The sequence below is a fragment of the Anomaloglossus baeobatrachus genome, chromosome 8 (assembly GCF_048569485.1).
Source record: "Anomaloglossus baeobatrachus isolate aAnoBae1 chromosome 8, aAnoBae1.hap1, whole genome shotgun sequence".
Classification (NCBI taxonomy): domain Eukaryota; kingdom Metazoa; phylum Chordata; class Amphibia; order Anura; family Aromobatidae; genus Anomaloglossus; species Anomaloglossus baeobatrachus.
The window spans coordinates 23891656-23906655 of record NC_134360.1 but is presented as its reverse complement, the minus strand read 5'-3'; the positions used below and the strand labels follow the sequence as shown (position 1 = coordinate 23906655).

The 15000-nt window shown below is 46.2% G+C and overlaps 1 protein-coding gene across 4 annotated transcripts in view; it reads left to right on the top strand.

Moving 5' to 3' along the window:
* Positions 1-15000, top strand: part of PRICKLE2 (prickle planar cell polarity protein 2) — a 336416-nt gene that overhangs the window by 313245 nt on the left and 8171 nt on the right. For 3 of the 4 annotated variants that reach the window (XM_075321373.1, XM_075321376.1, XM_075321375.1), the window contains one exon: positions 3531-4379. In XM_075321373.1, the coding sequence (XP_075177488.1) occupies positions 3531-4379 (849 nt within the window). The remainder of the gene's footprint in view (positions 1-3530; positions 4380-15000) is intronic. The other variant, XM_075321374.1, reaches the window with a different exon arrangement.

Below are 15000 nucleotides of genomic sequence, written 5' to 3'. Positions count from 1 at the left end.
TCTCGTCCTCTCTCGTCCTCTTTCGTCCTCTCTTTCGTCCTCTCTTTCGTCCTCTCTTTCGTCCTCTCTTTCGTCCTCTCTTTCGTCCTCTCTTTCGTCCTCTCTTTCGTCCTCTCTTTCGTCCTCTCTTTCGTCCTCTTTCGTCCTCTCTTTCGTCCTCTCTTTCGTCCTCTCTTTCGTCCTCTCTTTCGTCCTCTCTTTCGTCCTCTCTTTCGTCCTCTCTTTCGTCCTCTCTTTCGTCCTCTCTCTTCCTCTCTCTCTTCCTCTCTCTCTTCCTCTCTCTCTTCCTCTCTCTCGTCCTCTCTCTCGTCCCCTCTCTCGTCCCCTCTCCCGTCCCCTCTCCCGTCCCCTCTCCCGTCCCCTCTCCCGTCCCCTCTCCCGTCCCCTCTCCCGTCCCCTCTCCCGTCCCCTCTCCCGTCCCCTCTCCCGTCCCCTCTCCCGTCCCCTCTCCCGTCCCCTCTCCCGTCCCCTCTCCCGTCCCCTCTCCCGTCCCCTCTCCCGTCCCCTCTCCCGTCCCCTCTCCCGTCCCCTCTCCCGTCCCCTCCCCCGTCCCCTCCCCCGTCCCCTCCCCCGTCCCCTCCCCCGTCCCCTCCCCCGTCCCCTCCCCCGTCCCCTCCCCCGTCCCCTCTCCCGTCCCCTCTCCCGTCCCCTCTCCCGTCCCCTCTCCCGTCCCCTCTCCCGTCCCCTCTCCCGTCCCCTCTCCCGTCCCCTCTCCCGTCCCCTCTCCCGTCCCCTCTCCCGTCCCCTCTCCCGTCCCCTCTCCCGTCCCCTCTCCCGTCCTCTCTCTTTCTTTCGTCCTTTCTATCAGAGTTAACATTCTAAAGTTTCCACTGATTATGTAGCGTATTTTGCGCAGGGTAAGGTCCCGTTCATCCAGCATAGCTTGGTGCATTTTTTGAGCCCTCGATCGAAAACACTTTGGACCATTTACAAATTTTTTAACAAAATCCTTAATTCCCAGCTTAGTATGTATAAGCCAATTTCTACGAAAACGACCCTCCTTTACAAAGTATAGGGGTGATTGCACAAACACTCCGTTCCCTACGTCAGATCTTGTATACTTGTTTGGGTCGTAGGAGAGAGATTGACTTTTTTCGGATAAATACACAGAATAAATAAGGAGCATTCGGCCCACCCAACTTGCTTTCTCTCTCCTCCTTGCAAGTTCTATAAACCTCCTTTGATCTCGGGCCTCTCCTGCTAAACAGTAATTGCTCACATTTCTGAGTGTCACCCCCAGTCATTTTCACAGCATGGTCTATTGTTGACTTTTCCCTTTGAGAAAACACTTTCCCATCTGTGTTTTTTGGAAGTATCTTTTACATCCTGCCCTTGCTTTTCTTTAAAGTGAGAAAACATTGTCCGACATTTTATCTCTAGGGCATATGGCCGCCAGTTGTAAGGGTGGAAAAAAAAAAGAAAAAAGTTTTGAAAAACTCTGAAATTCTTCCAAGAAGTTGTCAATTTCCAATTAGATTCAATTGATTCCGTTGGAACAAGTCTAAACTATTTTAACCCAATGCATCTGGAGCATCGATTCTGCCCAAATTGTTGTCGTTCCTTTTGTTCTATCGTATAACGAAGTAGACATGATCGTTATCTCACTCCAAGGAAGCAAAGGTCATCTTACGCCGATGCAAAGAGGTGATCCTTTTCCCAGTTTCCTGTCTGCGTTGCCGACGCCTTCTTACTGGTACTTGGGGGTGTCATTTTTCAAAAATTGTCATTTCTACCATCGAACTTTTTCTAAAAAATGAGGCTTTTATTCTTAACAATAAATAAATCCGTTTCCAGTCTGTAGATTTAGAAAAGGGATCTATTTTATGAAAACAGCCACTGTCCATTTAACATGTGTAAGCGAAATTCACTCAATCTATGCCCTTGGAACTCCAAATTAATAAGATTTGTTTTACAAGCGCTTGGAGAAATTAATACAGCACAGCCAAGGATGGTGTACTGAAAGTTTCTGCTTTATTACATCATGTGATCAGTTTATATAGTACCTCAAACAAAGAAATTACCATGCACCAATTAGAGCCGCAAGGGTGAGTGTAGATATGTGAAACTTTCTATGACATCATTCACTTATAAGACAAGATGGTTTCTATAGAATACAAAATGCCTTGTATTCTCTCACACTTGTCAGGGCTAATGGGTCTCATAAAGGGATCCCCAATTCAGGAGTATGAGTTAGAACAGAGAGCTACTCCCTGTCACCAGATTTTGGCCTTCTAACCTAAAACTAGCACCTTAAGCAGTTAATGTGCTGCATTCTATAAAGGTGCATGTTACTCCCTGACACCCCTGTAGACGGCACCGATGCCTTTATAAAATCCCCTGCATGTATGTAAATTGTCCAGTTCTATGGGCGTCCTAATCTGCGCCTCCTGTTCCTCCTTTCGCTGTCCTCCTGTGCTGATTGACGGGGATGACACCTCAGGCGCCATCCACGTAGGCAGGCATAATCTCGCGCATGCACAGACATATTCCCGGCTCGTGCAGGCGCACTTCGCTCTACCCTATTGCGGGCAAAGCCAAAAACATAAGTGTACCTGCGCAAACTGGCGAGTTCCCTGCGCATGCGCGAGATTTTGCCCGGAGATGTGGGTGATGTATGTCACTCGCTTCATCCACATCGCCAGGCAAAATCTTGCGCCTATACTGAGAACTCGCCAACTTGCGCAGGCGCATTTATGTTTTCTGCAGTGCCCACAATAAGGCAGAGCAAAGTGCGCTTGTGCGAACCAGAAATATGTCTGAGCTGACGCGAGATTTTGCCCGCCTTGGGCGTTATATCCACATTAATCAGTACAAGAGGACAGAAGGTGCAGATTAGGACACCCATCAGTCCGGACAATTTACATACATGGCGGGAGATTTTATAAAGGTATCTGTGGGGTCTACATTGGGGGTCAGGGGGTAACGTGCACCTTTATAGAATGCAGCACAGGCGCTGCTTAAGGTGCTAGTTTTAGTTTAGCAGGCCAAAATCGGGTGACCGCTTCCCTTTAATTGTTTGGGGTCCGGTAAGTGCAATTTTTTTTTTTTTTTTTTTGAGTGGGGGGGGGGTCTGCTTTCTTTTGGAGGTGTCTGTTTTCTTTGAAGAAGAGTCCTGCTGTATTCTTTACATTTGTTAGCTGCTTGGAGGACACTTTCTTATAGAACCTCAATTAAGGCTTAATTTTGGAGTAGGGCTTATATTTTAAGCATACTAAAAAAAAGCCCCCAAAATCCTACCATGACTTATTTTTCGGGGAAACTGGGTACATAGACGGTCAGTTAACTGGATAGCTGCCATATAATACAGACTGCACCACACCTGTTCATAGGTTGTGTCTGGAATCACAACGCCTTGTAAGTTAATTGAGCCGGGCTGCAACCTGTGGATCGGAGTGGCGCTGTTTTTGGTAGAAAGCAGCCATGTCTTGTAATCCTGGACTATCCCGTTAAAGACTGGAGAGCTATCATACATTGTATATAGACCACAAGATTTCCAGGCACGTCATTAATCCTTATCTTTTCTGTCACAGGTATTGACCAGGGACAGATGACCTACGACGGCCAACATTGGCATGCAACAGAGAACTGTTTTTGTTGCGCCCACTGTAAAAAGTCACTTTTGGGACGACCTTTCTTGCCCAAGCAAGGGCAGATCTTCTGCTCCAGAGCATGCAGCGTGGGCGAAGATCCCAACGGCTCGGATTCCTCGGATTCTGCCTTCCAGAATGCTCGAGCAAAGGAATCCCGACGAAGCGCGAAGATCGGCAAGAACAAAGCCAAGCTGGAGGACAGCAACATGAATCCGTTACATGTGGCCTCCAATAGACTTTCCACCGACGTCGATCCGCTCTCTTTGCAGATGGATTTGCTCAGTGTATCGAGTCAAAACCCGAGTCTAAACCGGGACCAGCTCTGGCGAAGCCGCGATGAACTCTACCACTATAACAACAAGATGGAGAGAAGCCAGTCTCAGAGTCCTCTGCAACTTCTCAGTCAGTGCAACATAAGGACTTCTTACAGTCCTGGACAGGGAGCGGGTGCCCAGTCTGACATGTGGGCTAAGCATTTCAGTAATCAAAAAAGAAGCTTGTCCATGATGAGCCACAGCGAGAGCTTCTCTCAGGAAGGCCGAGATGACTACTACCAAGGTAGACTCCGACAGCAGGAGAGCTTCAGTGACGCCTCCACCCACAGCTTCAATGAGGCCAGGTCAAGTCTAAGGGTTCCGGATGCGAAAAACAAGAATTCGCAACAGTGTCGAACAAGACATCCAATCAATGCACTTAAATTCACTGAAGGGTTAACTCCGACAGAACAAACTCCCAGAGGTTCCATGGAGTCACTTGCCCTCTCCAATGCAACGGGTAAGAACCTCAGAGGTAAAAAATAGCCCAAAACATAATAATAACAATGTTTGTACTGCCACTGATTGTTACTGACAACAATTTGCATGTTGCATATGTGGTGGATGAAGTTGTCAATGCATTGAAGCTCTTTGATATCTTTTTTTTTATTTTTAATTATAAGGCCATGTGCCCACGGGAGATCGTACCTGGGGACTTTTCTGCAGGTTTTTCCGCAGGTTCACGCAGCAACTCCCTGGAATCCGCAGCTATCCATTGCTGCGGTATATCTGCGGAATTGTTGTAGGAAACCTGCGGAAACCGTGCAGAATTCCCGCCCTGTATCTCTATAGTGGAGGAGCGGGAATTCTCAGATAATAACGCATGAATAATGGACATGCAGTTATGTGCAGCTGCGTGAAATCTGCAGCATTTTCCGCAGCCGCAAATACCGCAGCATTGATACAGCACTCCCCAAATCCCACAGGATAAGATGTGGAGTGTCTGCACTTGTGTAAACTCGCAGATTTATCTAGAAAATCTGCAGGCTTTCCATGGCAAAATCCACGGTTACTTTCTCTTGTGGGCACAAAGCCAAAGATATCACTTATGCGGCCGTCCAATGTTGTGAAGGGCAGTTTTTTAATGTTTCCTGGTCCGGATTTATTCTGAAAGGAGATTGTCAGCTTTGAGAAATGTCTTTAAAAGGGAATCTGTAAGCAGGTTCTTGTTATGTAATCTGAGAGCAGCATGATGGGGCTGAGACCCTGATTCCAGTGATGTGTCACTCACGAGGCTGTGTTTTGCTGTCTTAATAAACTGAGTGTTTTATCAGCAGGAGATAATCTCTACAGGACTAGATGTCTCGTGTCTCCTAGTCCAACCACACCTCCACCACTGATTGTCAGCTTTTTGCAAATATAAAGTATTCACAGAAATCTGCCAATAAGTGGTGTGGGCAGGGCAAAAGTGGTATGGATTATACATAATCAGGGGCGTGGACGGGGGTCGTGCGCCGTCAGGGGCGTGGACGGGGGTCGTGCGCCGTCAGGGGCGTGGACGGGGGTCGTGTGCCGTCAGGGGCGTGGACGGGGTCATGCGGGGTCCTCCTCCTGCCTTGCCTATTTTAATGTTGCTCCACCGCCACCGTTACTGCTGTTGGCATTGCTGTTGTGATGACTCCTTCAATAAAATGGCCCCGAAATTGGCACATGTGCATACCGCAATCTCCACCGGAAGACACCATGAAGACAAATAAAAGCAGCGGCAGCATATGCGCAGATTGGATTTTTCTTGTTCATAGAGCGCATGCGCTGCCACCGGGAAAGAAAACCTGATGATTGGTTCCCTTTAAGTTGCAAACCTTAAAGACTGCCCAAAACACCAGGGACTGAAAATGTGCCGTGTCGCCCATTCAGCAGCGGGCACACACAATGCACTTGCATCCCTGACTCCTTGTCTTGCACCATTATGGGGCCATTAAAGGGGCAAAATTGCACACACAAACACAACATCATGGAGACAAATGTGAGCAGCGGCGCATGCACAAATTGAGCTTTGTCTTTCATCATTGCATGCACCGCCATCAGGAAGACACAGTGAACACTAATATGAGCAGATGCGTCCCATGCGCAGATAGTATTTTTATTGTTCAAAGAGCGCATGCGCCACCACCGGGAAAACAAGATCTGATAATTGGTTCCCTTTTAAGTTGCAAACCTTAAAGATTGCCCAAAACGCCAGGGACTGAAAATGAGCCGTGTCGCACATTCACCTGCGGGCACACACAATGCACTTGCAGTCCTGACTCATCATCTTGCGCCATCATGTGGCCATTAAAGTAGCAAAATTGTACACGTAAACACAACATCCTGGAGACAAATGTGAGCAGCGGCGCATGGGCAACCTGAGCTTTGTCTTTCATCATCACATGCACCGCCGTCAGGAAGTCACAGTGAAGACTAATATGAGCAGCGGCGTCACATGCGCAGATAGTATTTTTATTATTCAAAGAGCGCATGTGCCACCACCGGGAAAAAGAATCTGATGATTGGTTCCCTTTAAGTTGCAAATCTTAAAGATTTTCAAAACGCCAGGGACTGAAAATGAGCCGTGTCGCTCATTCCGCAGGGAGCACACAATGCACTTGCAGGCCCTTCTTCATGGTCTTGCGCCATTATGGGGCCATTAAAGGGGCAATATTGCACACATAAACACAACATCATGGAGACAAATGTGAGCCGCGGCGCATGCGCAACTTGAGCTTTGTCTTCATCATCGCATGCACCGCCGGCAGGAAAAAAAAACAGGCGGTTGTTTCCCTTTAAGTTGCAAACCTTAAACATTGCCCAAAACGCCAGGGACTGAAAATGAGCTGTGTCGCCCATTCAGCAGGGAGCACACACAATGCACTCATGGCCTTGCGCCATTATGGGGCCATAACAGCGCCAAAATTTGCACACATAAACAAAACATCATGGAGACGAATATGAGCAGCGTTGGCGCATGCGCAGCTTGAGTTTTGTCTTTCATCCACGCATGCGCCGCCTCATGGAAAAAAACCTTTTTGGTTGGTTCCGTGATTTCCGCCAGGAGACACAGTGGAGACAAATATGAGCAGCGGTGGCACATGCGCAGATAGGATTGTTCTTGTTCACAGAGCGCATGCGCTGCTGCGGGGAAAAAAAAACCCTGATTGGTTCCCTTTAAGTTGCAAACTCTAAAATTGCCCAAAACGCCAGGGACTGAAAATGAGCCGTGTCGCCCATTCAGTAGGTGTCACACACATTGCACTTGCAGCCCTGACTCCTGCTCTTGCGCCATTATGGGCTCATTAAAGAGCCAAATATTGCACCAATAAACACTATCATGTAGACGAATATGAGCAACGGCGCATGCGCTGCTTGAGTTTTGTCTTTCATCAGTGCATGCACTGCCGGCAGGAAAACTTTTTTTTTTGGTTCCCTTTAAGGTGCAAACCCTAAAATTGCCCAAAACGCCAGGGACTGGAAATGAGCCGTGTCGCCTATTCAGCAGGGGTAACACACATTGCACTTGCAGCCCTGACTTCTGGTCTTGCGCCATTATGGGGCCATTGAAGTGCCAAAATTGCACCCTTAAACACAACATCATGGAGATTCTCTAAAGACAGTGTCGTGGTGCATAATCCAAGCTTCCAAATGTGCAGCGGAACAATGAAGTAATCTGCCCGGGACGTGCTTCCTGTATGAGGACATCTCCATGGGGCGGATTTCTGCTTCAACTCGTCTGAACTATTGTCCTGGGGTGACTTGGCCGAGGATAACTTCATAGGGGATAACAGCGCCAGGGGGAAGAAATGTCTCAGCAAAGCTCTGTACATCTGCTACAGGCAAGGGGTGTAAGGTCACTTCTCCAAAAGACGTGCCAAGTATAGCTCAGATCCTACAAGTATTTGCTTTACCTCCTTTCATTTTTTGCAATGATTCATCATCCAAGAAGTTAAAATCACAAAGAAAAAATAATTAGTCTTCAAATATATATTAAACAATGAAATCTAAGACTGCTTAATACGGCAATTAGTAACCTGCAAGCAGCGCTCCCACCGAGCCACGAGAAGAGGAGAATCATACTGCACTTTGACTTAAAGGGGTTGTCCACTTTTGGGGAAACTTTTTCTCTGCTTTATTAATTGCATGTCGTTGGGGCTAAAAATCATTTTTGCAATTGGGTCTCATTAAAAATTTTGCACAGTTTGACTACTTTAGCCTCCTTGTTGCACGATCTATTGCCGACTGCAGAATGAGTCATCTGAGAATCCTTCAGTGAGCACGCTGTGCCTGTCGGACGGGGAGTTTGTGTCTTTCTGAGCTCCTTTCAGCTGATTTATGACCCTTTTTGAATGTGCATGGTGGAACAAAAGAACCTGTAAAAAGAAACCATGCAAAATTGTTGATTAAAATCCAATTGCAAAAGTGATTTTTATCTCCAAATACATGAATTTAAGTAAAAAAAGAAATTGTCCACAAAGGTGGACAATCCCTTTAAGCCTTTCGTACATAAATAAAAGTTGTCCAAAGCTGACGATTTTCAGGAGGATCACCTAATACCGTATGTACGGGGATCTGTTTTAATGTGTCGTCCAGTTTGATAGTGCTGATTCATCCAGTAGAACGCCTTTTTAGCTTTCAGGTTGAATCTACCACCGGCTTGTTACGGTCATGCCTGGTGCGAGGGGACGCCTGACTGGTAGCGCAACACAAAGGGAAAACCAGGGAAGATGTACAACGGAAGGCCCTGGCAATAGGGAGAAGGAAACAGGTTACACTCACCGGCGTCTGATCCCTGCACTCCCTAACAACCCTAGACAGGCCCTTCCCTCATGCGCCGTCATGTGCCTAGGCACTTGCTGGCCCTGAACTCACCCTGACTAGTGTGAAGGCCAGCAAGACACTAGTCTTATTAGTGCAGTAAAACAACATGAGGAAGGTAAGACAAACGGGTGGGAAAGACACAACAAATAGCACTCCTCAGCTTCTGCAATAGGAAACTTCACAGCTGCAACTGAAACAAACACCTCAACTTCTCCTTCAAAATGGTCAGAATAGAATTAACCATAGTCAGCGTAGGAGAGTGTAAGGAGTGGGTTTATATAGCAGAAGGGAGTTGCTCTAGCGGAGATTAACAGCTACTGATCAATCTTATCAAGATAGAAAGAAAAGCTTAACCCCTTCAGCACCGAATGGAATTAAATATCCTCCTACTCAGGATAAACATTGTGTGGGCTTTAAAGATAATCTGCAATTAACTAAACTACAGTGACCTTCTGATTCTGGATCCTCCAGAGGTCTCAGCAGAGCGTGACACAATGGTGACAGTTACAAAGAAGGAAGAGTTGATCGTATCGGTATATAGTTTTTGCAATAGGTTTCGGTAGCTTTCATTTATTTCCCTGATAAGTCTGGGTTAAGAGTCCTGTGGGTGGTCCTGCTAGTTCTGGGCTAGGAATCCAGTGGGCAGTCCTGCTAGTTCTGGGCTAGGAATCCAGTGGGCAGTCCTGCTAGTGCTGGGCTAGGAATCCAGTGGGCAATCTTGCTAGTTCTGGGCTAGGAATCCAGTGGGCGGTCCTGCTAGTTCTGGGCTAGGTTCTGGGCTAGGAATCCAGTGGGCAGTCCTGCTAGTGCTGGGCTAGGAATCCAGTGGGCAATCTTGCTAGTTCTGGGCTAGGACTCCAGTGGGCAATCCTGCTAGTTCTGGGCTAGGAATCCAGTGGGCAATCTTGCTAGTTCTGGGCTAGGAATCCAGTGGGCAGTCCTGCTAGTTCTGGGCTAGGAATCCAGTGGGCAATCTTGCTAGTTCTGGGCTAGGAATCAAGTGGGCGGTCCTGCTAGTTCTGGGCTAGGAATCCAGTGGGCAATCTTGCTAGTTCTGGGCTAGGAATCCAGTGGGTAATCTTGCTAGTTCTGGGCTAGGAATCCAGTGGGCAGTCCTGCTAGTTCTGGGCTAGGAATCCAGTGGGCAGTCCTGCTAGCTCTGGGCTAGGAATCCAGTGGGCGGTCCTGTTAGCTCTGGGCTAGGAATCCAGTGGGCAGTCCTGCTAGCTCTGGGCTAGGAATCCAGTGGGCAGTCCTGCTAGCTCTGGGCTAGGAGTCCAGTGGGCGGTCCTGCTAGTTCTGTGCTAGGAATCCAGTGGGAGGTCCTGCTAGTTCTGGGCTAGGAATCCAGTGGGCAGTCCTGCTAGTTCTGGGCTAGGAATCCAGTGGGCGGTCCTGCTAGTTTTGGGCTAGGAGTCCAGTGGGTGGTCCATTCAGTGATTGGCAGAAATTTATGTATGCTCAAACTGGCAGGACTGTCAATGGAATTTCTCACATTCTTGATGTCCATTTTTGCCGGTGGGAAATTAAGATGAATATCTAACTTTTCCTCTTTCGAGACATGACAATTTCTACTGGAGGTCACTAACTAAAAGTCTGAGGAAGGTCTCCAGATTCTAGAATGGTGAAATTCGGTGCATTGGTAAAGGACAGTTTTCGTGCGTATTTAGGCTTTTCTACAAACTGTCCAACGTACGAGAACTTTGTCACCTTATTATTGGCAGATGGGAGCCCATTACTTGACTTTCTCCTTTCCAATTGTAGAAAGGAGATCACTTTTTTTTCCAAAGAACCATTGTCCATGAGTAGAGATGGTGCAAATCGATTCACAGGATTCAGTCCACCAGACACATCAGTAATCTGTAGCCGTTGGCTGGGAGCTTTGATAACCATCTCGTAACTGCCAGAATCCATGGTTCCTCTTTGGATTAACTGGCCTGGTGCCATAGGTGCATCATGATGTGCATGTGATGTCATGTGAGACCGGCTAATCCAAAGAAGACCTGCGGATGTTGGGGATTGACATAGTCCCCATCCAATGGCCATAGAATACTTACTGATGGACCTGGGTCTGCAGATCGATTTCCAACATTTCTGACTATATTTGAAAGCCTAAACATGACGTTATTTCTACACGAGGCTGAGATCCTAAGTGCGGCACTCCCGGTTCCCACATGGATTACAGCTTGGAAGTGGTTGTGTGTATTTTTCATTACTTCAGTGATTTTTGTTATCGGGGAGGCGTTTGTTATTCATCATGTCTGAAGCGCGCCCCATCCTATTATTTCTGAACTGTGTTTTGGATCGCAGCTGCTGTACTCATTATCAGTAATGGGGGGAAGGGGTGAGTTTCTTCCTCCAGGAATATTCATGACATCGTGACATTGTGATTTTCAGGCTCGCAAAAATCTTTTTTGTTGATTTATTCTACTGAGAATTAGCTGTGACGTCCGTGGAGTTACAGTCTAGACTCAGCGAACATGCCGGCTGTAGACTTGACATTTATAGGCGATCTATCATCCTAAAAACTGGATATTTTTGCTTAAGAACTGTCCTGAAATGAAATACAGTACTAATGTAGATCCCAGAAAAGGTTATAATTAGATTTAAAAAAAAAAATTCTTTGTGTGGCTATTATGTTTGTATACTAGTTGTGGCGTCCAATATCCATCCAAGAGGAACATTTGGTGTCTTCTCAATGGAGACCTGTCCTCTTCTACTGGTGGCCACAGACTTAGCGTCTGGAGACCGTTCTCAGGCTTTAATTGTGACATCCAGTATCCATCCAAGAGAAGGTGTCTTCTCAATGAACACAACCCATCTTCTACTGGTGGCCACAGACTGAAAGCCTGAGAAAGGTCTCCAGATGCTAATTGTGGCGTCCAATATTCACCCAAGAGGAACATTTGGTGTCTTCTCAATGAAGATCAGTCATGTTCTACTAGTGTCCACAGACTAAAAGCCTGAGAAAGGTCTCCAGGCACTAATTGTGGCATCCAATATCCACCCAAGAGGAGCATTTGGTGCCTTCACAATGGAGATCAGTCATGTTCTACTGGTGTCCACAGACTATAAAGCCTGAGGAAGGTCTCCAGACCCTAATTCTTATTGGATATCAGGAAATTACGCCTTCGACCATGTATGGGAGGATTCAGGTTGTGGTACTGAGCTTGTGACCACACTCACTGGCCTCATGGGATGGATTTTCTGAAATAGAGTTTAAAGAACCCCAGGGGGCAACATAGTCACTGTCTAAGAGGAATTTCTAGACATAGGAGCGTATTTTTGTAATAACCACCATAAAACACAAAGGTTATTTTGCATAATTTAAAAAAACTTAATACCTTTGCATGGAAGAATCCATTTAATAACTTAATCCATATGTTCTTCAATGAATGGAGAAAATGTTGCATCGGCACACCACCACCATCCAACGGCGTATCCGCTCACCAAGGAATGTCCATGACTAAGGACGAACTCATTCGAAATGCAGCGGTTGCTGGCCCTGTATTAATTCCATAATGTCCATTGAATTTTTACTTTTCCATGGATTCATTTTAATGATTGAGATTTTAATTAAGCTGGTGCTGGATCTAACTTTTTCTACTCTTTTCATCAGTTCATCAGCACTAAATTGTCCCTTAAAATAAACAAAGAAAAAACAACTATTTCAGTTCTTGAGACTTTTTTAATGTCTTAAATGGCAAAATCTAGCTAGCGTTTTTTTTATATTTTTATATGCTTGAGTCATTTGAGTTTTTTGTTCACCCCATAGACATCAATGGAACTGTCAAAATCACTTAAAACATACCACGGACATCAATCTTTGACGCTTAGTGACTAATCTACCCTTACTTTTATGCCATAAAAAAAATGGAGACATTAAGGTATCTGTCTGGTGATTTTCTAGTACAATATTAATGTTATTTTTAAATGGGCCTTTCAAGATCAGTAAGTTTTATTTCTCCACCTTATCATGTTATCTTGTTGTAAGCTCCATAATATTCAGTTTGACATACCGTAGTAACTAGTCAAGCATTTGTAAATACAAACTGCATATGCCCTGCTCCCACCTCTCAGTGCTGGCATCAGTGATAATAAATCTGAACTGAATTTGCACTGCTGGCCCCCACCCATATTCCCTCCTACTTCTCAGACATGTTAGTGAATATACTGGAGAGATGGGGGGGCAGTGAATATGCAAATTGTATTTACATACACTTGACTAGTGTGCAGGACCACGGGGGAACACTATTCTCCTTAAGGAGACTTTGCAAGCCAGTCTGGCTGCCAGGTAAGGGGACTTATAGCTGCAATGCCCCTAAAATTCCACGGGGGAACACTATTCTCCTTAAGGAGACTTTGCAAGCCAGTCTGGCTGCCAGGTAAGGGGACTTATAGCTGCAATGCCCCTCTGGGAAATATTCAAATTGTCTCTCCAGTAAAGGAGACAAACTCTAGCACAGCGCCACCTATTGGAAGTAGCGATCCTAAAAGTCACAAGTGGATTTTTGACAATCCTTTGCAATATGACTCAGGATATATAAGCCAGATCAGAATCCCAATTTGCAGTGTGCAGGAGTCACTGAATTTTACAAAGCTTACAACAAGATAACAGGATAAGGTAGGGGCAATAAAACTTACTGATCCTGAAAGGTCCCCTTAAGCCATATTTAAAGATAACATTAGTATTGTACTAGAAAATCACCTGACAGATTCCCCTTAATGTCTCCATTTTTAAAACCTTTTTGCTCTGGTTTGAGTGTAAGGTCAGATTAGTCAGTAAGGGGCACTTTGCACACTACGACATCGCAGCTGCGATGTCGGTGGGGTCAAATCGAAAGTGACGCACCTCCGGCGTCGCTGTCGAGATCGGAGTGTGTAAATCGTTTTTGATACGATTAACGAGCGCAAAAGCGTCGAAATCTTATCATCGGTGTAGTGTCGGTCATTTCCATAATTTCGGAAGTACCGATGTTACGATGTTGTTCCTTGTTCCTGCAGCAGCACACATCGCTGTGTATGAAGCCGCAGGAGCGAGGAACATCTCCTTACCTGTGTCTTGGCTGTAATGAGGAGGGGAGGAGGTGGGCGGGATGTTTACGTCCCGCTCATCTCCGCCCCCCTGATTTTATTGGCCACCGGCCGTGTGACGTCGCTGTGACGCCGCACGACCCGCTCCCTTAGGAAGGAGGCGGGTCGCCGGCCAGAGCAACATCGCAGGACAGGTGAGTGCGTGTGAAGCTGCCGTAGGGATAATGTTCGCTACGCAAGCTATCACAAGATATCGCAGCTGCGACGGGGGCGGGGACTATCTCGCTTGCGATGTCGTAGTGTGCAAAGTACCCCTAAGTGTCAAAGGTTGATGTCCCTGGTAGCTCTTCAGTGATTTTGATAGTTCTATTAAGCCTTATCTAAAGATGAGATTAATATTGTACTACAAAATCACCTGACAGATTCCCTTGAAGCCCCACCTTGGCTTCACATGGGAATACTCCCAAAATCCACATTTGCATAAATCCCACTCGATTTGAGGGTTGATTGCGGAATTCACAAGCAAAATCGGGACTGCACCGCCGACGTGGCCTTATCCAAAACTTGAAACTCATTCTATAACCATGTGAATTTTATTAGAATTTCCTTTTCTTTTTTTCTTTTAAGCAATCTAAGCAGTGACTGTGACCTGCCGGGCAGATTGCAGGGCTTTGTGGAGAGCATTTGTCTTGCTGAGCCTATATTTTCCAGTTTAAAATGTCACTGTTTAATGCCAACTTTTCACCTAATAAATAATGAGTTCTGCGAGTGCCCGGCGCTGCTCACCATTACCGGCAGGAGAAACAGATCGCGCTCATTGTTCACCCTGAAATCTCTCTTCAGTGGGTGAAGCCTGGAAACAAAACTCTTAGGAATTCAGGAACATTTCTTGGTAATGGCCAGGTATGCAGAGTAGTCAGAACACTGAATGTCGGAAACAAAGCAAGGCTTCTCCTATAGGGTAAAATAAAGGCTTCTCCGGAACTGAATGATGTGGCCAATTCACCTCTTCATGTACAATGCTACAAATTTGCAAGGAACTTTTGACATTAATTTGGCTAAAACTGGTATTTGGTACCCGCCAGTCCCTTGCCCAGATAAATCTGTGGCAGATCTGTGGTTGCAGTGAAATTGTGGAAAATCGGTGCTAGGTGTGTTGCTCTGTACAAATGGAACAATATGTCCATGATTTCACTGCAAACACAGATCTGCCAAAGATTTATCTCTGTGCGTGACAGGGCCTTAACTCTCATGATCATAAATGCCTAAAA